We start from the raw sequence: 24,938 nt of genomic DNA on the forward strand, positions 1-24,938 counted from the left end.
ATTCCAATCAATGGCGTGTGTGCGTGTGTGTGTGCGCGTGTGTGTGTTAGAACGATGGTCTCCTTGTAAAAAAACAAGAATAGAAAAAGCAAAGCATCCGTGCAAAATACCCACACTGTTTATGCAAGAGTAGCTCAAAAGGTATCTTTTTAAGCGGTAGGGAAAGGATGGGTTTATGAAGGAAGGCTCCAGCAATGTAACAACCAATTAAAATAAAACCCAGAACCCGTCGCAAAATATCAAACACTCCCCCGCATCGGCTATGTCAGAGCTATCTGGCACATCAATGCTGCATCTGTCAACCCAAACAGCAGCCTGGTAGCTCTGTGCACGGAGGGGGGGAGGGGGCACTCTGCTTCCCGCTCCCATCTCTGCCAAAAAAGAGACAGGAGGTACTTCTCGTTGATGTCCCACAGAAGCCAACTACGGGAAGTTTCCTGTGCTTGTTACTTCCTTGCCGATAAAACCGAACCCACCACTTTCCTTCCATGGATACCTCTCTTCCACCGAGATCAAACCTTCTCCCAAAGCCCCTTTTCTGACCTAGGCTTCACAAAACACACTCCTCATCCAGACAAAATACACAAGAATGGCGGTACTGGGCTCTCGAGGATAAACCCATATGCCGTTTTATCAGTGCAAACTACTAGCTCATTTCCTGCCTTCTTGTGTTATTATAGAGGGTTTGTATTATAGGACGTGTGATGATCCGGGGCATGGCACAAAAGCAACAAAGTCACAAAAACAGGCAATGAAGTCCCTTTAATACTTCCAACTTGGCCCCCAATGTCCAGTTATCATTGGCTGGAGAAAAAACTCTCCCAAGAACAGTATTCAAACTGAAGTAATTCCGTCCAAACTCAAAAGTACATATAAATTAAAAATAAACACCAACACAAACCACACTGCAGCAATTACAGGGCAGGATAAGGGATTGAAGACGCCAAAGGATAACAAAACACACACACTGGAGAGGACGCCAGAACTCAGATAAGACTTGACACACCAAAATAATTTCACTCTTTGCTTCCAGCAACTTTGCCATGTGCAGTTTGCCCTTTTAAAAAGCCTTCCCAGCTGCAGCCAATGAAGGGGATCAGGGCCCTTTCCTCCCCCGTAAACCATGCAACTCCCCTTACTCCCTTATCCGTTCCTCCCTGCATGCCTTAGGATGAAGAGGGGGTGGGCCTGGTTCTTCCTCTGAATTCCCTCTCCCTCGCTCTCCCTCTCCCCTGCTCTGCCCAGCCAGATTTTGCCCTTCCCCAGTTTCCTCCACAGCCACCAGAGCCACACTCCCACTCACTGTCAGCTGTTCCACCTCTCCCACGGAATCAGATTCCAACAGGGGCATGACAGGATGTTTCCATTTTTACTTTTGATTTATTGCACACTGCAAAACAACAGTCCTGGGAGCTGCTGCGTCTTTGGATGTCAGGGCAGCTATTTTTAGCCCCGTGTTGTTATTTATTCTCTTGTATAGAAAGGATCAGGAGTTACTAGCCATATGTTCCTCTAAGATCCAGCTGGCTGGCTTAGGGAGAAAGGCCCGGGTCACAGCGAGCTGCTGAGGACAGCGGTCTTAATGCACCAAGGGGTTGCATTTTTAAAAATACCCTTTTCTGCTCCTCTATGGGATAACCTTCCTTCCCGCTGAATGCAAATTCATGCAGCAGCCCAGAGGTTGTTTTTTTTTTCCAGCTCATTCCCAAAACGAGACCAGCTCTGGATTCTGAATTATAAACATACATCTCGCCTTTCGGCATAAAAACAGTGGGGCGGATTTGAAACCCCATTGCTGTTTGTTTTCTGGAAAAAACAACCGCACCCTACTGTTTTTTTTTTAAATAACCTGTTAAATCTTGAGTTGTTCACAAGATGGTAAAAGAGAGAGAGAGAGAGAATTTTTCCACTGTCTATGCTTTTGCACATTCAAGCCTCTAATTATATACCACGGGTAGAGAAAACCTTTGGGAAACCTACATCAGCTATTCTTGGAGATCTTTTTTTTTTCCCCCAGGCAGAACAAAATATCATCCAGGTTTAATTGCTGACCGGGCAAACTGGAATATTAAGAGAAGGGAGAGTTGTTGACTTCAGAGGCTAATGAGATGGCAGCGCAGAGAGCTTCACTTCCCAAATGCAAAGCATGGATTGCATTAAAGAGAGAGCGCAAAATGTAAAATCGCCGAACCCATAGTTACACCGGTCGGATCCCACCCCTGAACAAAACACACACAGTTGGGAAGACGCCAGGAATCCAGATAAGCCTCCACCGATACCAGATAATTCACAATTTCCTTCCAAAAACTTGCTGTGCGCAAGTTCCCTTTTTAAACAGTGTTCAGCTGCAGCTAATGAAGGGAATCAGGGCCCTTTCCTCCCCCGTAAGCCATGCAACTCACATTGTTCCCTTCTCTGTTCCTCCTTGTGTGCCCTAGGATGAAGAGGGGGTGGGCCTTAGCCTTTCTCTAAATTCCCTCTCCCTTGTTCTACCTCTCCCTTGTTCTACCTCTCCCTTGTTCTACCTCTCCCTTGTTCTACCTCTCCCCTGCTCTGCCCAGTCGGACTTTGCCCTCCCCCAGCCTCCTCCACAGCCAATGGAGCCACACTCCCGCTCCCTGTCAGCCGCTCAGCCTCCCTCTCTGAATCAGATTCCGACAGGTGCACGACAGAGTCCTTTTTTTCCAGACAATTTGTGGCGAAGGAATTCACAGGAAGGAGCCGGGCAAACCGAGGTCTGTTGACGTAAACCACAATCTGTCAAAGCTGAAGAGCATCACAGTGGAAGAAGAAGAGGCCACCCCACCAGGATCTTTTAGTTTCTCCTCTCTCTGCTGAGCTGGGGCACTGGAGGAACATCAGCCATTTATCCCCAGAAAAATCTGGCTCTTTACGGCACCAATTTAACAGCAATGAATATTAAAGGCAAACTTCCATCCATATTTAATGGCTCTTCCGGCTCTGATATTTACGACCGAAGCCTTCCTTTTAATGGACGCTTGCAAATAAAAGCTGAGGTAGCCAATTTTTCCCCATTTTTTCAGGGGGAGCGAGATCGTTAATGAAACCGGCTAACAAGACGAAATTGCGATCTATTTCGTGGCACAGTCTTTTTTTTTTCTTCCTTTTCTCTCCTTCACAGCCAAAGCATCAAAGATGTTCTTTTCATAAATACATAAAGCAAAAATAGGAGGGGGGGAAAAACACCTGTCTCCCCTCTTCGGCCTGAATCACTGTTTAAAATTCAGTCGTCTTCTTCTTTCTCTTCTTCTTCTTCTTCTTCTTCTTCTTCTTCTTCTTCTTCTTCTTCTTCTTCTTCTTCTTCTTCTTCTCCTTCTCCTCCTCCTCCTCCTCCTCCTCCTCCTCCTCCTCCTCCTCCTCCTCCTCCTCCTCCTCCTCCTCCTCCTTCTTCTTCTTCTTCTTCTTTTTTTGCAGCATAAAAGACTTCAGAAGAATGAGGGGACACCTCTGTACCAAGAGGCAAGAAGGAAGCTTGCCGGAAGTCATTAATTAAAATGGCACCAGATTCCTTTCTTCTCCTTCATTTTCTCTTCCTTCCTTCCCTATCCTTTCCTTCCTGCCTGCCCCTCCCTCCTTGCCTGCCTTCCTTCCTTCCTTCCTTCCTTCCTTCCTTCCTTCCTTCCTTCCTTCCTTCCTTCCCAATTCTTGCCTGCCCGCCTGCCCCTCTCTTCCTCCCTCCCTCCCTCCCTGCCTTCTTTCTTTCCTTCCCAATTCCTTCCTTCCCTTCTTTCCCAATTTCTTCCTTCTTCCTTTCCTTCCTTTCTTCCCAATCCTTTCCTTCCTTCCTGCCCCTCCCTCCCCTCCCTCCTTCCCTCCCTCCCACGGAAGGAAATATCCCGTGGAATATTGACCAAAGGGTCAATATTCTTTGTATTCCACTTCTTCCAAGTCAAAACCTTCGTTTCTGCAATTGCCTGCAGGATTCAGATCTTTGTGGGTGCCGCCAAATTCGCTGCATCTGGAACAGAATAACGGAGGTGAAAGGGACCTTGGAGGTCTTCTAGTCCAACCCCCTTGCTCCGGAAGGAGAATCTATACCATTCCAGATACTGAGTTTTGTTGAACTAGCATCAGCTCCGGTCCTGGTCATTGAGGGATGTGAATTGCTACCTAGCCAGGTCCCAGGAAGAGTGAAATCAATTATTTCCTGCATGATCAGCAAGGGTGGCCTTGAAATGGACTTTCTGTATTTAAAGGTGCTCACGCTGAATAACACACAGAATAACAGAGCTGGAAGGGAACCTTGGAGGTCTTCTAGTCCAACCCCCTGCCTAGGCAGTTAACTCTACACCGCTTCAGACAAATGGTTATCCAATCTCTTCTTAAAAACGTCCAGTGTTGGAGCATCTACAGCTTCTGGTGGCAAGTCGTTCCACTGGTTAATTGTTCTCGCTGCCAGGAAATCTCTCCTTAATTTCAGGTAACTTCTCTCCTTGATGAGTTTCCATCCGTTGCTTTTTCTCCTTCCTTCGGAAAATATGAATGCTGGTGTTCCTTTTGTAACAGATACCGCACTTAAATTACACCCTTGCCAAATGCAAATCCACTTTTAGCCCACGCAAATCTGCCACTATTGTCGTGCTCTTCAATTACCACCCAGGAATAGAGAACAACGTGTGTCTCTGGATACGGAATCCCATTAGCAACAAATTGAGTCAAACTCATTCAGGAAGGAGGATCCTGTCTTCAGGAAATCCCTTAATTTAAAAGAAAAGAGAAATCCACTAGTAAGGGAAGGATACTTTTTAAAATTTAAATTGCCTAGTAAAAGCATGGAGCGCAGCGGGTCTGAGATTGGAGAGGAGGAAAGAAAATTTCAAAAAGACCTCGACTGTGTATCAGAATGGTCAAACAAATGGCAACTTCAAATCTCAACAAATAAATGCTCTGTCTTACATGTTGGCAAAGAAAAAACAGATCAGAAAATAAAATACAAGCTGAATAGTCAAGAACCACCTCAACAAATAAATGCTCTGTCTTACATGTTGGCAAAATATATATATATCAGAAAATGAAATACAAGCTGAATAAGTCAAGACCTTGTTGATGATCCAAACTCCATCAAGGACCTTGGAGTACTCATCTCTAATGATCTAAGTGCTAGAGCCCACTGTAACTACATAGCCAAAAAGGCATTAAGAGTTGTTAACCTAATCCTGCATAGCTTTTTCTCTGGTAATATCACACTACTAACGAGAGCATACAAAAACATTTGCTAGACCAATACTTGAATACAACTCATCAGTCTGCAACCTGCATTACGTATCTGATATTAATACAGTTGAGAAAGTCCAGAAATATTTTACAAGAAGAGTTCTCCGCTCCTCTACTCATTGCAGAATACCTTATGCCACCAGACTTCAAAGTCGAGACCTAGAAAACCTAGAACTACGCCACCTCCAATCCAATCTAAGTATATTATATAAAATCATACATTGCAATGTCCTACCGGTCAATGAATACTTCAGCTTCAACCATAATAATACAAGAGCACACAATAGATACAAACTCAAGGTAAACCGCACCAAACTTGATTGCAGGAAATACGACTTCAGCAACAGAGGGGTCAATGTCTGGAATCCTCTACCTGACTCGGTGGTTTCTTCCCCAAACCCCCAAAACTTTCACCTTAGGCTGTCTACTATTGACCTCACCCCTTTCCTAAGAGGTCTGTAGGGGGTGTGCATAAGCGCACCAACATGCCTACCGTCCCTGTCCTATTGTTTCTTTTATTTTTCTTATATGTACCCATTTCATGGATTCATAACTATCTTTTTACTTATACCTGTTATCTAATAATCGTTTGACAAAATAAATAAATACATACAGACATAAAAATATAAAATTAAAAGCGAAAGAGACTTTCTCCAAAGGAGGCATCGGTAATTTTTCTGGCAGCCTGGTTAACCGAAGATGAGAGCTCCCTTCTGCGTATCCGGTCTTGTTTTTAACCGGCAGCCATTTTTTATCCTTCAGGGGGAAAAACCCAGTATCTACCTTTAGCAGTATTCCGAGTATTTGAGCAGCTGCCACAAAGAAGAGGAGGTCAATTTATTCTCCAAAGCATCAGAAGAAGTCATCCAACAATTTTGGAAACGAATCAAAGAGTGAAGCAACCTGGAATTAAGGAGAAACTTTCTAACAGTGAGGACAATTAATCAGTTATCCATTCCGTTCCATTCCATATTCTATTCTTTCTCATTCTATCCTATTATTCTATTCTATTCTAAGTTTTTATTCTATTTTATTCTGTTCTATTTTATTCTATTCTATTATTCTATTCTATTCTATTCTAAGTTTTTATTCTATTTTATTCTGTTCTATTTTATTCTATTCTATTATTCTATTCTATTATTATATTCTAATTTTCTATTCTAATTTTTTATTCTATTCTATTCTTATTTTCTATTCTCTCTCCTCTTTTCCTGGTGTATTGGGGGGCGGGAACGGGGCTTAAACAGACAAAAGGGGAAAAAACAACAATAATGGGAACTTGGCCCTTCTATTAAGCTGCAGAAGAGCCACAATATCCGGAGAGAAAAGCCCGGAGAAGAAACCAACTGAGATGCAGGGAAAAAAAGGACAGTCCAAGCCCATTGTTAGAGAAACAAAGCGACCCGCCGTTGCTCTCTTCCCTCCATGGCCACACAGAGGTATTTATATCTCTCTCCATGAAAGGGATCTGCAATCGTCTCCTTGGGCTCGGACCCAAACCAGCCCAGCTGTGGCCGCTGGGAGTCTCTGGAACGGCAGAGAAACCAGGAGAAAAAAATCACATTTTACAAAAGAGAGGCTGCAGGCACGCCTCCCTGTAAGGATGGGGTATGAAGGAAGAGGAGAAGATTCTCCTGGTTTGACCATGGTTTGCAAAGCTAAACTGGGCCTGTCCAAGGGTACAGATTAAAGAGGTCCTGCCAAGGTTGTGCTTGACTCTCCTGGGCTGCCCATAGTCCGGATTTACAAGTTTTTGAGCCCCTAATTTCATGCATTTTAAATTAAATTAAAGCTTGCTTGCAGAAATCGTGCGGGCTCCATCACTGGATGTTTTTAAGAAGAGCCTAGAGACAGTCCCTTATCTGAAATGGTACCATTTGTCATCCTTAAGTAGGTAAAACAAAAGATCTAGATTGAAGTCAAGTTTGTCTACCACATACAGTGTGGCCTTGGATCAGCTCGCACTCACAAAACACAAAACAGGCATAAATAATCAGTATGAATAATCAGTATGATTATTCATAAGCCTTTAATGTCTGCCTAAGGAATCTGCCTAAGCAATGAACTCAAACCAAGAGCAGGAATCACTGTCACAAAGATGAGAGGATCAAACTATTTTCCAAACCTCTAGAAGGTTAAGACAACAAACAATGGATGGAAACTAACCAAGGAAAGAAGCAACTTAGAGTCAGAAAGGATGTAGGGTCTCCTGCTTGGATGGGGGGTTGGACTAGATGACCTCAAAGATCCCTCCCAGCTCATTCTATTCTAACCCAAATACAGTACTTTTCGTTTTCAATACAGAGGCTTTTTGCAAGAGGAGAGACACCGTGAGAAGGCATCTATGTTAAAAGTACAAACAAAAACCAAAAACCCAGAACTTATTATCTTCCCGTTTCTAGTCGGGTGCCTAAATCACTAGATGAAACCGGACAGAAAAATACAATAAAATAAAAAGTGTAATGAAAACAAAATAAAAATCTACCGCTTTCCCTGATCTGACCTCAGCCACAGGACAACGGTGCTGAAACGGATGGATGTAAGAAATCAGAGACCTTAGTTACACATTATGGAAATTGTGTTTGAATGAAAAAACATGCAAATAGTGGGCTTCTCACAACACACTAAACCAACAAACACAGGTTTGCCAACTTTGATGGGGGGTTGGCCCACAGTGAAGGCTTGAACAACTAGGCTGTTCAGTTGGCCAGGTTGACTATCTATGATAAACACTCATGGCTGAATACCTTTCTCTAATCCTATCCATGGAGATTTTCAGTCATCCAGGTTGTCCCAATTTTTTATTTTTATTTTTTGAGTTTCTGGTTTTTCTTTGAAGACATTTTGCTTCTCATCCAGAAAGCTTCTTCATAAAGAGCTGAAGAAGCTTCTGGGATAAGAAGCGAAAGGTCTTCAAAGAAAAACAAGTCCAGTTGCCTCTTGAAAAAAAAAATACCTTTGGGACATCACTAATCCTGTGCCCTGGGAATCATGGGAGCAGCTGATGTTTGACACACCTGGAAGCATCACCTTGGAACAAGAGGATTTAATTTATTCTGCTGCCTCCAAGAAAGCCCAGAAGCTTGGCGTGACCTTCCCAAAATACCCATTTCTCCTCCGCCAAATGGCTCAAAGGCAGCTGAAGCTCTGAGCACTCACTCTCCATTTGGGGAAGGTGACAACCAGAAGTTTATTTAGACAGCCAAGGGGATGTTACTTCCTCTGGCCTGCTTGCCCTTCCTCGGCAGATCGGATTTCCAAGCAGGAGGACAGACATGTCTCTTCTTCCCCCTTGGCTTTTCTAAGTATGTCACTAAAGATAAATTTTTAATTGTTATTTAAATACATTTTCCGTTCTCAGGTCTTTGCAAGGTTTCACTGCACCACAGGAAGGGCAGGGAACAAAGCCAGATTATACCTTTCTTCCTGGGGCCCCATAAAAGGTAACTTTAATATTAATAAGGCTCAACTCACAACCAATTTCTTGGGTGTCCGAGGACTTTAGGCCGGAAGCTTCGACAGCTATCCCAGCTCATGACTGGGGTGGGGGTTTGTGTGGATAAATGGGAGGTGAGCAAGGGTGGGATTCTACCAGTTCGCACCTATTCGCTAGAACCGGTTGTTAACATTCTAAGCAGTCAGGAGAACCGGTTGTTAGAAGAAATTACTGGCCTAATCCTGTAAGGAAGACAGGAAGGAAGCATTCTGGTGTTGCTTACAGAAACTGCCTCTCCGTTAACCCTTATTACGTTCTTGGCAGGACTAGACTTCCTGTCTCAGGAACTTCTCTGGAGTTTTTTTTCCCCTCCTTTGCTGGCACTTTGCTTGTGTGGAGTGACCATTCAAAGTTACAATGGCACTGAAAAAAGTGACTTATGACCGTTTTTCACATTTACGACTGTTACAGTCATGGGGAACACAATAAATTTTTTAAATTTATTTCTGGTCTTTGAAAACCCACCATACCAAAATCCTTACAGGTTCCAAACATCTGTCAATGCCCTGAACATTTTGCAACGAGGAAACCCTGAAAAGAATGAAAAAGGGGTTATCCCAGAGCTCCCTTACCTTGGCAAGAGTGCCCACCTGCAGTAAGAGGGTGAAAGGTCTTCCCTAAGCAGTCAGATTGGTCCAAAGATGCTAAAATGAGCCAGCAGGGGTACCTGGGTTTTTTTCTAAGGATTCCCAGAGAAAAGGCTCGATACTTTCTGACTGCAGATGCTTTGAGTTCATTTTTCTTCTGCTATGCCCTACTTTGGATGTCAATAAATCCTTTCAGAGAATAGAAAAAGCTCCTGCCTACAGGAATTCAAATGGGACCCTGATGAAATATCGACGGAATGGGAAAACTCACCACGGCCAACTCACCACGGCCAACTCACCACGGCCAACACACCACGGCCAACTCACCACGGTCAACTCACCACAGCCAACGTGCCATGGTCAATTCACCACAGACAATTCACCACAGCCAACTTGCAGTGGGACAACTTACCATAGTCAACTCACCACGGCCAACTCACCACAGCCAACTCACCACAGCCAACGTGCCATGGTCAATTCGCCACAGACAATTCACCACAGACAATTCACCACAGCCAACTTGCAGTGGGACAACTTACCATAGCCAATTCACCACGGCCAACTCACCACAGCCAGCTCACCACGGCCAACGTGCCATGGTCAATTCGCCACAGACAATTCACCACAGCCAACTTGCAGTGGGACAACTTACCATAGCCAATTCACCACGGCCAACTCACCACGGCCAACTCACCCCAGCCAGCTTGCACGTTGGCCATGGCCACAGAGAATTGTCCCAGACCCAAATACTGGATTGGCTATTCATGAGGGCCTGGCTTTTGACAGGAATTTTTGCTTGACTTTCTCCAGTTTGTTATAAAACACCCCGTGCCATGACGCTTGAGTCAAATAAATGAACAAAATAAAAATACGCCTGTGCCTTTGGTTTTTAACCTATTAAACAAGCACCTTCTACATGACCTTCCAAAGCCAGGTATCCTACACTTTGGATTACAAAATCCATATGCGGCCCCTTGGGCGTCTGGGACCAGCGAAGGCAGCCTCCAAATACTTCTGCCTTCAAAGAACTTTACAAGATCCCTGGCCGCGAGCAAAATTTCTGTTTTGTTCTGTTTGTCTTCACAGGAAACCAGGAAATATTCAGAGACCGCCCCCCCTTTCCAAAGCCATCTTGTGTCCTGAAAACATTTTCTGACTTTTTAAAGAATTTATTTCATTTTTGTGACTCGACCTGCTTAAGTTTCTCTTCTGCTTCCCAAAATTTCAGGCAAGACGCTGAATTTACAGGAGACAATAAATATTTACAATCTGCGATTGTGGGCCGGGCTTTTCGAAGTCTACCCACAGGGACGGCCCAATGTGATCGTTTGGTGAAGGGGCTTGTCATCTGGGCATAACCCAAAACCGGCATCCTTGCGTTACGGAACTCTGGGGCTCTTGGCCCCCAATTCTTCCCCTTCCTAGAAAAATACATACTTCCAGGTCTGTTTTTGTTGCTTTTTTTCAATGTACACTGACTTTTGTCCAATGCACGCTCAACTCCCCTTGGAGTGACTTCAATGCAGAGTTAACTCTTCATGGGACCAGAGATACACACACACACCGCCCCCCAGAATTGTGCACCCCTTATAAACGGTTAAACCGGGCAGTTTTCCCGCTCTCAACGTTTTGCCTTGATTGTGATTCCAACTTTTACTGCTCTCCTCTCATCTTAAGAAGCCAGGAGCTAATGCCCTCCCACCCCTCCTGTTTCCCAACTAGGAATAACTCCTCCATTGGTTGGGGTGTGTGTGTGTGTGTGTGTGTGTGTGTGTGTGTGTGTGTGTGTTTATAGCAAACCAACCCCGGGCCTTTCCAACATCACCTCCGCTGGACCGAGCCGATCAGCTGATCGTGCAGCGAGAACTGAGCTCCTCCCCCCCCCCCCCAGCCAGAAGGGGGAAGGGACCTCCCCGAGAAGCATCCGCGGGGAAGAGGACCCACCAAAGGCCCAACTAACCCTTCTTAATTTTATTCAGGCAGCCAGAATTGCAGAAGGAGCTGCCAGATCCCGTCTCCCAACAGCTTCGACTCTTCATACTGTTGGAAAATCAAACCAAGCCAAATCAAACCCCCGGAGTAGGAAGCATCCTGGTTTAGCAGCCCAGGCGCGTGGTTTTCCTCCTCCGCCTGCTACTCCTGCTGTTTTCTTCCTGCCCCATTACAGATTCTGGCCATGTGCTGAGCGCTTTCCAAGGCTGAGCCCCATGGATTTCCCAGCAAACCTCACTCTGGTGGGAGAAGATGCTATGGTTAACTCTCTCCGCGCTGGTGAAAACCGGGGTGGGGGCGCTCTCCCCGGACAAGGGGAGATAAAAACCGCTCGGAAACTTAGCCTACCACGGGGTTGGTCAGCTTCGACGCCGCTCCTTAGGTCAGGAAAGCCACCGGAAGGATGAGAGCGTTACCTGGGAAGGTGAGCTGAAAGGGCTCCTGTCTCTTTAAATCCTCCTGGAAGGTTGTTTGCAGGACGTCTGCCTGGAGTGTGCATCAAAGCCTTAACCCTTCCCTTGCCCGTGTCCTGCAACTGCGTTTCCCAGATTTTAACAAGCTTTTCAAGGACTCGAAAGTCCAGACAAGGAACAATGGATGGAAATAAAGCGGATCAAGGAGAGATTCAACCTGGAAATAAGGAGGAATTTTTTTGACAGTGAGAACAATCAACCCATGAAACAGAAGTTGCCTTCGGAAATTGTGGGAGCTTCATCGCTGGAAGCTTTTAAGAAGAGACTGGACTGCCATCTGTCAGAAGTGATGCAGGGTCTCCTGCTTGGGAAGGGGAAGGGGTTGGACTAGATGACTTACAAGGCCCCTTCCCACTTTGCAATTCTGTTCTCTTCCGACTTGAAAAGCCCAGAAAAAGAATGTATTAGTTCAATTTTAGTTTAGTTTCAGTTTACTTTATTGTCACCATACCTCGTACAACGAAATGAAATGCCATCTTCAGTGTACCTTATAACTATAAAAAATAAAGCACAATTACCCGTCCTTTGCATTCTATACAACTGAACTGAAAAAAAAAACAAAAAAACCCGATATTAAACTGGGCAGAAGGTTTGGACTTTAAATCCTGCGGAGAGAAAACGCTGGAGGAATGGCTGGTCTGTGTGGGAGGATGAATGAAAAGCATTCATTCATTTGAAGGCCAGAGAGAAAATATTGTATTTTGGACAAGACTGATTTTACAAGGGGTGAGGGGCGAGAAATCTGGTACTTTTCTCCAGCCTGCCCTGTGGTAGTGATTACAGTCCCACAAGAGACTAGCAGTCCTACATATATAACAGATAACAGATAATCAGAGTTGCAAGGGACCTTGTAGGTCATCTAGTCCAACCCTCCGCCCAAGCGGGAGGCCCTACACCATTTCTGACAGATGGCAGTCCAGTCTCTTCTTGAAAGTCTCAAGTGATGACGCTCCCACAACTTCCGAAGGCAACTTCTGTTCCATGGGTTGATTGTTCTCATTGTCAGAAAGTTTCTCCTTATTTCCAGGTTGAATCTCTCCTTGTTTAATTTCCATCCATTGTACCTTTTCTGGCTTTGGAAAATAGCATGACTCCCCCTCCTCTCTGTGGCAGCCCCTCAAATATTGCAAACCTGCCTCCCCTGGTCCTTCTCTCCATTAGACTAGCCAGGCCCAGCTCCTGCAACCATTCTTCATATGCCTTAGTCTCCAGTCCCCTCATCCTCCTGGTTGCTCTTCTCTGTACTTATAAACAGCCAGAGGCCTTTACTCTCCTTTGCACCGGTGTTGTTACTTCGTCTGGTAATGAAACGTCTCCAAGAATTAAAAAAACACACTCCAAGAACTTCACAAGACCCAACGGTTCAACTCTTGAGTTTTAACTTCCCAGCTCTTTGGTTTTAGGGAACACTGGGATCGAAGTGAAAGAGGAACAGCGACATAACTCTGCAAACAACAGAGTGGGTTCCCGGCGTCTTTAAAGAAAAGCTTTGCCTTCTCAGTCTATTCCCAAGTCCGCAGAGAGGAGGAAAGCCAACAGAGGGAGAACCTAATTAAAGAATATATGGCATTCCTCCCCTTACAGTCATCTGGGGCTCATTCAGGAACTAATTATAAAATCATCAATAGGCATGTTCCTTATGAATAAATACTAATAAAAGCCCAGGCATATGGAGCCTTAAGCTAACTTCGCAGCTTTGCTTAATATTAACACAAAGAGAATATCCATGGCACCCCCTCGTTCTGTCACAGCAAGCTGATATAAATGAAATCACCACCCAATATTATGTTCAATTATTGCCCTCTATCTTTTCACATTTTTACTTACACTCATCAGGCCTTCTCTCCCCACCCGTTTCGAGCAGCCATTATTAGAATTAAAACGGAATAGAGCTGGAAGGGGCCTTAGAGGGCTTCTAGTCCAGCCCCCTGCTCAATCCCCGGGACCATTCTGGACACGTGGTTGTCCAGGCTCTTCTTATAAGCCTCCAGCGATGAAGCACCCACAACTTCTGGCGGCATTTTGAAGATATTGATAACTGCTTCAAATCCCCCAAACAGCATTTTAAATAACCCCACTGTAGTTTTAAAAAAAGAAAAAAAGAAAAGAAAAAAGAAATTTAGAAGATCACAAGAGTGTCTTCAGTTTTTGGAAATAATATCAAGTTACCTTTGTAAATGGGCGCGTACAATCGTTTTGCTAGTTTTCTGTACCCATTAATCTCTTGAAAACAACAGCACCCAAGAACCAACCCTCTCCTTGAAATATCTCAAGGGGCAATCAGTAAATGGTCTCCAACATGCCAGCGAATTACATTGACAGAAAAGGGTTTCTTTCTGGCTAAAACTTACTTCGCAAGCCTGGTTTATTTTAAGTTTTAGAAACTGCCGGAGTGAATACTGGTTAAAGCAAAACAAAACACACCACCCCTAATAAAAGCGATTATCACATGATTTGGGAAACAGCCATAAAACCCACGGGCGCCACTGCCCGCTCTCCAAACACTCAACTCCAAACATCACAAATCCTTCGAGTTCTCAAGGTTAACATTCTGAAATAAAATTAAAAATAGGGTCAGCGCCTTCCCTTAACGCAACCTACCACTTCTTCCCTTATTTACGGCCAGTGGACAGAAGGAGAGTTTTAGCCTCTCCGTTTTTAACTCCCGTTGCATCAGTCCTATGTGTTGGCTTTCCAAATGCGCACGCTTTGGTCACATGTAGAAGCGCACCCGGATACGCCCGGATGCCTTTCGCCAGCCAAGCGAAAAGGCCGGCCGGATGAAAAAAAAAATTGCTGTCTTCCTTTTTTGGGAGGTCCCAGAAACGAATTTAACCATTACAGCCAAAGATCCTTTCCGGCTCTTAAAAGAGAATTTCCCCCCGCTTCTCACATTCGTTCCTTCCTCCGGGGAAATCTAACCTCTGGCCATGGATCCTGAGCGCTGCAGATTTCAAAGCAAATCGCATTTTAAAGAGAAGGACATCCAGGGGATACGAGCTATTGCTTCTTTATAGCCCTGGGAGGGGCCTTCTCCCTCCCCACCGGCTTCGTAGCCATCCTCTGACAGTCCCCCCCCCCAGCCCAGCCCCTCAGCCCACCTTCCGAGGTGAGTCCTTCTGACCTTGCCAAGGGACGGAGACCTCGCTGTGATGGGGCCTTAAGCAGAGGTGGCCCATAAGCCTAAAGCACATCTCCCCCATGGAGAGCTGGCAGGACGGGGCGGTGGAGAGGGGAGGAGGGAGGGAGGGAGGGAGGGAGGGAGGGGGCTGGGCTCTCATGCAGTCCACCTTCCCTAATAGGCGGGGAGTAAATGCTTACTCAGAGGCGCAGCCCAGGCTGAGCAGGGAGGCAGCGGAGGGGAGTTTGATGGGAAGGGAGGGGGGGAGAGAGAGAGAGGGAGAGAGGGGTGTAGGGTCTGTCCAGGATAGTGCAACTTACACACACACACACACACACACACACACACACCCAGGAAAGCCAAACTTTGCACAGCCCCCGCCCCTCACCCCGAGAGATCAAAACCTGCTTCTCTTTTTAGTTTTAAAACGTCGTCTTTAAACACGCAAAGCACCTCAAAGCGGCTAGCAGTCGTCAAAACCTAGGTTAGCCTCCCCTTCCTCTGCCCTTTATATGCACGGGGTGGCGAAAAGGCACATGGGAGGCGGAGGGGTGGAAGGAGGTCCAGGATAGTGGTGCGTTTTAAGCCCGGAATGCAAAAATCCGCGGGAGGGAGGGAGCGAGGGAGACAGAGAGAGGGAGAGAAAGAGGGAGCTGCCTTCCTGCTGAATTTCGCCTGTCCAAGCTGGGCTGACCTCACCCACCCAACCCCCCCCCCCACACACACCCTCTGTGCCCAACAGATGGGTGCCCGTCACCTGCTCCACTTAGAAAGCAGGATGAGGAGGGGCGAAGAAGGGGAGGGGGAGGGGAGGGGAAGGAAGAATGGGACTCTTTTGTTCTGTCTTCGGGAGGTGGGGGGAGAGACCCTTGGCCAAGGCACCAAAGGAGACCTCCTCCATAACGCCCCTACTCACCACCTCGCCATTCCTGCCTCAGTAGCCAGTGAGAAAAGGGCAACTCTTCACACGCTCCCAGGCACCATCTGGAGTTACAGGTCTCCGTCTCCTCCCCCTCCCTCTCCCCCTCCTCTCCCTCCTTCTCCTTTGCCTTCTCCTCCTCTTCCTCCTCTCTCTCTCCTTCCTCTCCCTTCCTCCTTCTCCTTTGCCTCCTCCCCCTCTTCCTCTTCCTCCTCTCTCTCCCTCCTTCCTTCTCCTTTGCCTTCTCTTCTTCCCCTTCCTTCTCTCTCTTCTCTTCCTCCTCGCTCTCCCTCTCCTCCTCCCCTTCTTCTCTTTCCGCCTCCTCCTTTACCTTCTCCTCTTTCTCCCTCTCCTCCTCCTCCTGCTCCTTCCTTCTCCTCCTCTCTCCTCCCCCTCTTCCTCTTCCTGCCTTTCTCTTCTCTCTTTCTCTCCTCCCTCTCTCTCCCTCCCTCCTCCTCTTACTGGAATGCCTTCCGCGGGCTGACAGGTCCAGGTAGAAAGGCGGCTCGGGGTTTAAGGGTCTGCAGGGCAGCGGCGGCGGGAGCCAGCCGATCAGCACCACGGACAGCAGCCGGGCCACTCCTTAATCGCCTGGCTCCTCCAGCCCACCTGGCGAAGGAATGGACCGGTCCGTCTCTTCGGTTTTCAGCGGAATTTATGCATTTTTTTTTTTAAAAAAAAGGCTTTTATTCTCCTCACGATTTCTCTACCCATCCGGATAGGTGTTAAAAGTGCGTCTAAGCCTTCCTTAAATGGGCTTTTCTACCTGCAGTCTCTCCTTTACAGATACCTGAAGAAGATCTCCCGATGGCACCTTTATTAGGCCACCAAAGGGTGATTTTTCTCCAGGGAAAAATACGATCCTCCTCATCCTCCTCCTCCTCCTCATCATTATTATTTAAATGATTTTGCACCACCTTAAATCCTAGAAACGCAGCCTCGACTGTTGGGCTGCAGCAGAGAATTTTACTAAATGAGACCCAATATCCTTGCCAAAAAAAAAGAAAGAAAGAAGGGAAAAATAAGAAAAGAAATATCTAGGAAGGAAACCACACCCATAACCGCTTTGTTAGTATACTAGTTTCATCTGTATTATTACCAATATCATCAAACAGGACTGTTTTAATCAAAATCCGCAAAGAAAGCAGACGAACATCGCATTACATCGGTCAACCCACCAGCATAGGAAGTTGGGCGTGGTCGCGTTGGATGTCAAAGAATGCATCGCAAATTTCCCCCAAGTCATTGTGATAGCTTAGGTTACCACCAGATAGGGTTTTTTTTTTTAAAAAAAAAATTCTCATTCCTTTGTACATTGTCAGCATACATATAAAACTAAGCTGAACGCCAGCAAGACCCAGAACTGAGAAATCCTCATTTTTCTCACACCTGCCCTTTTCACGGACCAACGACAACAGAAGTTTGTGCTAGCCAGGTGGCATCTCGGTGGGTTGAAATCTAATTGTAGCCTGGCGTTCAGCTCTTTGTATCAGCAAGCAACGTGCTTGAATTAGCAAATGGGAGCGGAAACCGACCTCCATCGACAGCAATGGATGAATTATGTTCAAAATCTCTACCGTTCTTAATAGCGGCATAATATGAGGGGTTTACATGAAAACGAAACAAAACACCTGGCAATTTAATTGAAGCCAATACAGCATAAAATCCCTGTCTTTTTTAGGGCTCACTCCGAGGAAATAAAAAGTCACAGGATGAACAGTAACTACCTATTACCCTTTGCTGCTTTAGAATTAGGTTAATACATTATTATTGTTATTATTGTTATTATTATATCATCATCTGCCACATTGTGTTAAGAAACAAACCATATCTGATTAAATGAACAAGCTTGAGTGACTGTAAGAGGAGATTTGTGTTATCTATAATAGGAACAACAACAACAACAAAATAACCCTGGAATTCAGCGGTAGCTTTTCTAACTAACAAATTTTATTAAAAGGAAAAAGTCTTTAGGGCTGCATTTAAAAAAAAACAAAAAAAAACAAGGCATCATCACGCTCCCTTGATCAAGTCTGCATGAAAATCGAAAAGAGGAAAAAAAAAATATCCAGGTGTGCTTCTTTAAAAAGATTTAAAGAGGTAGACCCGTTTTGTTTTGCTTAGAAACACGTCTTAAAAATATACATTCTGGTGCTGTTCCGTCTCATTAGCACATCAAGGCCAGAGGCCATCCGAGTAAAGGGCCCCAGAAGGAAAGTAATAGCCCATGCAACCCTTTTTGAAATGCTTTCAAAACCATATCCTATGTTTTTGTCATTGTCCAGGTAACTGCCAGAAACAGAGTTTCACACGTTAAAGTTAACCCATCATGGGACCTGTTTGCTCTGGGTTTTGCAATCTGGGGGAAGTTAATTATCTCTGGTGTCTTGTAAACTAGCGTTCGTTTCTTTGTTTGTTCGCAAAGGCCTGCTAAGACAAAAAAGCACCTGAAGGCAGGACAAGAAGCAACGGGTGGAAACTAACCGAGGAGAGAAGCAACCTAGAACTAAGGAGGAATTTCCTGACAGTCAGAACAATTAACCGGTGGAACAAATTGCTTTCAGAAGTTGTGAATGCTCCAACACTGGAAGTTTTTAAAAAGAGATTGGACAGCCATTTGTCTGGAATGGTGCAGGGTTTCCTGCCTGAGCAAAGGGGTTGGACTAGAAGACCTCTGGGGTCGCCTCCAAGTCTGTTTATTCTATGCTATGCTATGCTATGCTATGCTATGCTATGCTATGCTATGCTATGCTATGCTATTTTATTAATTCCTATTATATTCTATTCTTTCTCATTCTATTCTATTCTATTTTATCGTCTATTCTCTCTATTATCTTCTCTATTCTGTATTCTGTATTCTGTATCCTCTATTCTATTCTATTCTATTCTATTCTATTCTATTCTATTCTATTCTTCATTCCATTATTCTATTCTATTCTCCTTCCTTCTCCCCTTCTCTATTCTATTCTATTCTATTCTATTCTATTCTATTCTATTCTTCAGCCAGCCACATTAAGGATGTGAACTAGAGAAAACCAACCTCGCCTGGGGAGGGGAGAGAGAGGGGGGGGGGAGGGAGAGGGAACACCCAAGGTTTTTATCTGCATGACAGTTTTTATTAGCATCTTCCTCTCCGGCTGCTGCTCAGCGGGGCATCCTGTGTTCTGCACTCCTGTTAGCGGCGGCCTCTTGATCAAAGACCAAGGATGCGGATTAAACAAAAACCGACTGCAGCTCAGCTCAGCTCAGCGGGGCTGCTAGGACCCACTGCAAGGTCACCCAATGGGCTTGTCAGGTGGAGAAAGAAAGAAAGAAAGAAAGAAAGAAAGAAAGAAAGAAAGAAAGAAAGAAAGAAAGAAAGAAAGAAAGAAAGAAAGAAAGAAAGAAAGAAAGAAAGAAAGAAAGAAAGAAAGAAAGAGAGAGAGAGAAAGGAGAGAGGGAGGGAGGAAGAAGAGAGGGTGGGAGAAAGAAAGGGGATAGGGAGAAAGAAAGGGGGAGGGAGAAAGAAAGAAAGAAAGAAAGAAAGAAAGAAAGAAAGAAAGAAAGAAAGAAAGAAAGAAAGGAGAAAGAACGAATGAAAGGAGGGAGGGAGAAAGAAAGAACGAAAGGAAGGAAGGATGGAGGGAGAAAGAAAGGGGGTAGGGAGAAAGAAAGGGGGAGGGAGAAGGAAGGAAGGAAAGAAAGAGAAAGGAAGAAAGGAAGAAAGAAAGAAAGAGAGAGAGAAAGAAAGAAAGAAAGAAAGAAAGAAAGAAAGAAAGAAAGAAAGAAAGAAAGAAAGAAAGAAAGATGGGAGGGAGGGAGGATTTATAGAGATGACTTAAAGGAGTTGTGTTTTGGTCCCCCTTCCTCCCAGAAATTAAAATGATTCAGAAGAGCTGCCAGAAATTACGACATCGGCAGATAAAAATACTTAACCCACTTGCATGTTTTTTTTATTCCCACAAACAGGAACACAACAGCTCCACCCTGTTGCTACCAAGATGTTGATCTATACACAACACAAAGACAAGCAATAATGGGGCTGGTTGTTTTTTTTTACTTCCTTCCCAAAACCAGAGATTCGAAGTGGAGAATGGGCAACGCTGATTTAAACAACAAAGGCGGACTTTCGCGAATGAGTTAAAATGGTTTACAAGAGTCGCCAGTAGGGGGCACTAGTCACCGGGGAAAAAAAAAAGGAGAGATTTGAAAGGAGAAAGAGAGGCAGCTACAGAATAAAATCACTAACTCTCTATGGTTGTGTTTTTCGACCTCGGGAACTTTAAGACGGGTGGACTTCAACTCCCATAGCCGGCTGGGGAATTCTGGGAATTGAAGTCCACATTAATCCACAAGAAGAGCTGCAGGAATTGCTAATGAAAAGAAGGACCAGGGGGACATGATAGCAGTCTTCAGAGGTGGGATTCAGCCGCTTCGGACCGGTTCTCGAGAACCGGTAGCGGAAATTTTGAGTAGTTCGGAGAACTGTCCTCTGACTGGCCCCGCCAACCCCATCTATTCTCTGCCTCCCATCGAGTCCCAGCTGATTGGCTGAGTCTTCTTTGGTTGCCCTGCACGGGAGAGCGGAGCTGGAAAGCAGGTTAGCGGGGTGCGGAGGGAAGGGGGATTTTACCGTATATCCTTCCCCTGCTACGATTTTACCGTATATCCTTCCCCTGCTACGATTTTACCGTATATCCTTCCCCTGTTACACGCACCAAATCCCACACCACGCCCACCAGGCCACCCCCACAGCTGATCGGCTGGGTCTCCTTTGGTTGCCCTGCACGGGAGAACGGAGCTGGAAAGCAGATTAGCGGGGTAGGGATTTTGCAGTATATCCTTCCCCTGCCATGCCCACCAAGCCATGCCCATAAAACTGGTAGTAAAAAAAAATGGGAATCCCACCATTGGCAGTCTTCCAATATTTGAGGGGCTGCCCCAAAGAGGAGAGGGGGAAGGTCAACTTATTTTTCAAAGCACCAGAAGGCAGGACCAAAAATAACGGATTGAAACTAATCAAGGAGAGAAACAACCTGGAATGAAGGAGAAACTTCCTAAAAGTGAGGACGATTAACCAGTGGAACAGCCTGCCACTAGAAATTGCGACTGCTCCTCCAACACTGCAGGTTTTTGAAGAAGAAACCGGACAGCTGTTTGTCTGAGGTGGTTCTCCTGGCTAAGAAGAGGGTTGGGCTAGAAGATTTCCAAGTTCTATTTTGAGGAATGTCTTTGAGCCACTGAGAAACACTATACTAGAGAAAGGGCAACGCTCAAGGTTTCATATTTCCGGAATGCCTACATAACACATGGTTGTCAAGCATAAGAGGCAGCAACATTAATTTAGACGATTGGCAAATATTATGGAAAAGAAATAAGAAAAGGACCTCAGCTATACCGTTTGAGGAAAATTTGTATAAATTATTTTTATAGATGGCATATACCGCCATCAAGACTGGCAATATCGTATTCAAAACTTTCCCCCACATGCTGGAAATGTAATAAAGGAAAAGGAACTTATTATCGTTTGTGGTGGAGTTGCAAAGAGGCCCAAAAATATTGGCAAAAATTACATTAAGTGGCTGGAAGAAGTATGTGGGATGAAAATAGAACACAGGAAGGAAGGAAGGAAGGAAGGAAGGAAGGAAGGAAGGAAGGAAGGAAGGAAGGGGAAGGAACGAAGGAAGGAACGAAGGAAGGGGAAGGAAGGAAGGAAGGAAGGAAGGAAGGAAGGAAGGAAGGAAGGAATAGCAACAGCCCTTAGACTTATAGTCCACTTTCCAGTGCTTTCCAGCCCTCTCTAAACAGGTTACAGGGTCAGCCTCTTGCCCCACAACAATCTGGGTCTCCTCATTTTACCCACCTCAGAAGGAAGGAAGGCTGAGTCAACCTTGAGCCAGTCAGGATCAAACTCCTGACAGTAGGCAGTGTTAGCCTGCAATCCTGCATTCTAACTGGAAGGAAGGAAGGAAGGAAGGAAGGAAGGAAGGAAGGAAGGAAGGGAAGGATGGAAAGGAAGGATGGAAAGGAAGGAAAAGCAACACTCCCCTTCTCCCCTTTCAGCCCATTTGCCCTTCTTTTTATTATTATCCTGTACCGGCTGCCAGATGGTAATAGTTCAAAAATAGGATGAAATGCCCAGGATGAGATGGATCCTTAAGAACGTTTCAAACTTTCTGAAGCCAGCAGGAGCAACAAAGCTCCTCCCAAGAGGGGAGGTCCTCTTCAGAGAACTCCCACATACGTGCAACGTCTACCTGACTGGTTGCTCCTGATTCGGATGGCCCGGGTTTTGGCCAGCTCCAGGGCGGTGACCCAGCGCTGCCGTTCCACTTCCGAGCTCGCTTTCAAGTGGTAGGTCCTCCCGCCGTTAGAAAGGACAATGTTGCAAGAATCCTCCGTGTCGATGTGCGCCATGGACAGGTTGATGGTTCCGCGGCAGGTGTGAGCCATTTCCGCTTGAGTCCTGCCAAAGTTAATCAAAGAAAGGCTATAAGGCTCCCAGGGAAGTTAACGGAATAGAATTCTTTATTGGCCAAGTGTGACTGGACACACAAGAAATTTGCATTGGTGCAAAGACTCTCGGTATACATAAAAGAAAAGGTACATTCGTTAAGAATCAAGAATCATAACGTACAACACATAACGTTAAGCTAAAGCCATATGAACCCCAAACCAATTTAAAATGTTTTGATGGACAAGGCCTGTGAATCAATAGCTGGAAGAGAATTCTTTGGAAGCCACTCCCTTCCGAGAAGCTAACACCCAAGAAGATAGGCTCAAGATCCAGATGGATCTTGACAGACTCGAACACTGGGCCATATTTAACAAAATGAAATTCAACGTAGAGAAGAGTAAAGTCCTACACTTAGGCAAGAAAAACCCAAAGGACACATATAGACTGGGTGAAACCAGGCTCAATAGTAGTAACTGTGCGGGGGATCTTGGAGTCTTAGTGGACAACCAGGTAAGTATCAGCCAGCCGTGTGCAGCAACCGCCCAAAAAGCTAATGCAATCCTAAGTTGTATTTACAGAGGGATACAATCAAGATTAAGTGAGGTACTAATACCACACCATCCAGTTTTGTTCACCACATTACAAAAAAGATGTTGAGACTCTAGAAAAAGTACAGAGAAGAGCAACCAGGATGATGAGGGGACTGGAGGCTAAAACATACGAAGAACGGTTACAGGAACTGGGCCTGGCTAGTCTAATGAAGAGAAGGACCAGGGGAGACAGGAGAGCATCTTCCACTATTTGAGGGGCTGCCCCAGAGAGGAGGAGGGGGTCTCAAGCTATTCTCCACAGCAACTGAAGGAAAATAATGGATGGCAACTGAACAAGGAGAGATTCAACCTGGAAATAAGGAGAAACTTTCTGACAAGGAGAGCAAATCAACCCATGGAACAGAAGTTGCCCTCGGACGTTGTGGGAGTTTCATCACTTGAAACTTTCAAGAAGAGATTGGACTCCCATCCGTCAGAAATGGTGTAGGGTGGGGGGTTGGGCTAGATGACCTACAAGGTCCCTTCCAACTCTGATTATCTGTTAAAGGTTTATTGCAGTTAATTAATTAAATTATTTTAAAAAGAGGGGGGAGGGGAGGGAAGGAAATCAAGAAAGCTCGCAAAAAAGTGTCTTTCCCAAAACCACATCAAATTAACTTTGCTATCGAGAGGGTTGTCTCAGCATTCTCCACTTGAGATGGAGAAAAGGAGGAATCTCGGCTGACAACGGCGTTCACAACTCACTCACAATGGAGCATTAAAAGGGACCGACAAGAGTCAAAGCCTCTTTTGTTCGTCTTTCAGGATTTCTGTTTCTAAAAACATCAGTGGAGAAGCAGCCTTTGTTGCAAAGCTGAGCATCGACCTAGAGAGACAGACCCTTATTTCCCATAAGGCCTCTGCGTGTCCGACACAGACCCGCCCCCCCCCGCCTGTAAGTTAAAAATGCTCTGCAAGGCCCCACACCCAGAAAAAAGGAGAAAGGTGGAGAGAGGAGAATGGCTCTTGGGGAGCCATTTCATCTGTTGGCTTTCTCTTCTAATGTTTTTGGGGGAACGGTTTGCTCGAAGTGGGAGCGGTTGGGGCACGTTCCACAAATTCTTGGTGGGCTGCCAGCCCCACCCCCCCAAAATGGGAATCCTTCAAATGAGAGGTCCTGGGTGTTCTCTGAGGTTGGTTGTTTTCTTGCAGACGTTTCGTTATGCAAGCTAGGTAACATCATCAGTGCTAGAAGGGAATGGGGTTTGCAGAGGGGGAGGGCGGAGGAGGAGGAGGAGAGAGAGAAGGAAGATGGAAGAGGAGGAAGATGGAGGAGGAGGACGAGGAGGAGGACAAGAAGAAGAAGAGAAGAAGAGGAGGAGGAGGAGAGGAGGAGGAGGAGAAGAAGAAGAAGAAGAAGAAGAAGAAGAAGAAGAAGAAGAAGAAGAAGAAGAAGAAGAAGAAGAAGAAGAAGAAGAAGAAGAAGAAGAAAGAGGAGGAGGAGGAGGAGGAGGAGGAGGAGGAGGAGGAGGAGGAGGAGGAGGAGGAGGAGGAGGAGGAGGAGGAGAGAAGAAGAGGAGGAGGAGAAGGAGAAGAAGAAGAGGAGGAGGAGGAGGAGAAGAAGAGGAAGAGAAGAAGAAGAAGAAGAAGAAGAAGAGGAGGAGGAGGAGGAGGAGGTGGAGGTGGTGGTGGTGGTGGTACAACAACCAGTACTATTACTACGGGGTCCTTGGTGCTCTCTGGGCTTGCTTGTTTTCTTGCAGGGATTTTATCACCCAACTAGGTAACATCATCAGAACTAGAAGGGAGAGGGGTTTGGAGAGGGAGGAGGAGGAGAACTGTGGGTTCCCTGCTGCTCTCCGATCTTGTTTTAAAACTCACTTAACAAACGTCTCCCTTAGCCACAGAAACGTTGGGCTCAATTGTAGTCCCAACTCGAGGTCTAGCTGCATTGAGTATGTTTGCTGCTTTGAGTTACTTGTAAAAAAAATAAAAAATACAGGCCGGTTACACGTTACACACATCAAGTATTTATTCCGAGAAGCCCCTCGCAGTTTCTGGAGCTGCCTGGCACCCGCTGGACATATCGCTCTGTTTCAAGAGCAAACCCCCCCACCCACCCCAGGAAGAAATTTCCTTTGCACGGGTC

General features: G+C 45.6%; 1 protein-coding gene and 1 long non-coding RNA gene across 5 annotated transcripts in view; both read right to left on the reverse strand.

Moving 5' to 3' along the window:
* LOC148124622 (uncharacterized) overlaps positions 1-24,938 on the reverse strand; it is a 125,965-nt gene that overhangs the window by 25,389 nt on the left and 75,638 nt on the right. The window lies entirely within an intron of this gene.
* The window catches only part of OSBP2 (oxysterol binding protein 2), a 50,169-nt gene that overhangs the window by 20,022 nt on the left and 5,209 nt on the right, over positions 1-24,938 (reverse strand). For 2 of the 4 annotated variants that reach the window (XM_087913069.1, XM_087913070.1), the window contains exon 2: positions 22,060-22,268. In XM_087913069.1, the coding sequence (XP_087769195.1) occupies positions 22,060-22,268 (209 nt within the window). Of the gene's footprint in view, positions 1-11,278; positions 11,550-21,246; positions 21,288-22,059; positions 22,269-24,938 lie in introns of those variants that run through there. The other 2 variants (XM_087913072.1, XM_087913071.1) reach the window with 2 other exon arrangements.

The sequence above is a fragment of the Pseudonaja textilis genome, chromosome 15, assembly GCF_049901715.1.
Source record: "Pseudonaja textilis isolate UNSWEBS1 chromosome 15, rPseTex1.2, whole genome shotgun sequence".
Taxonomy (NCBI): domain Eukaryota; kingdom Metazoa; phylum Chordata; class Lepidosauria; order Squamata; family Elapidae; genus Pseudonaja; species Pseudonaja textilis.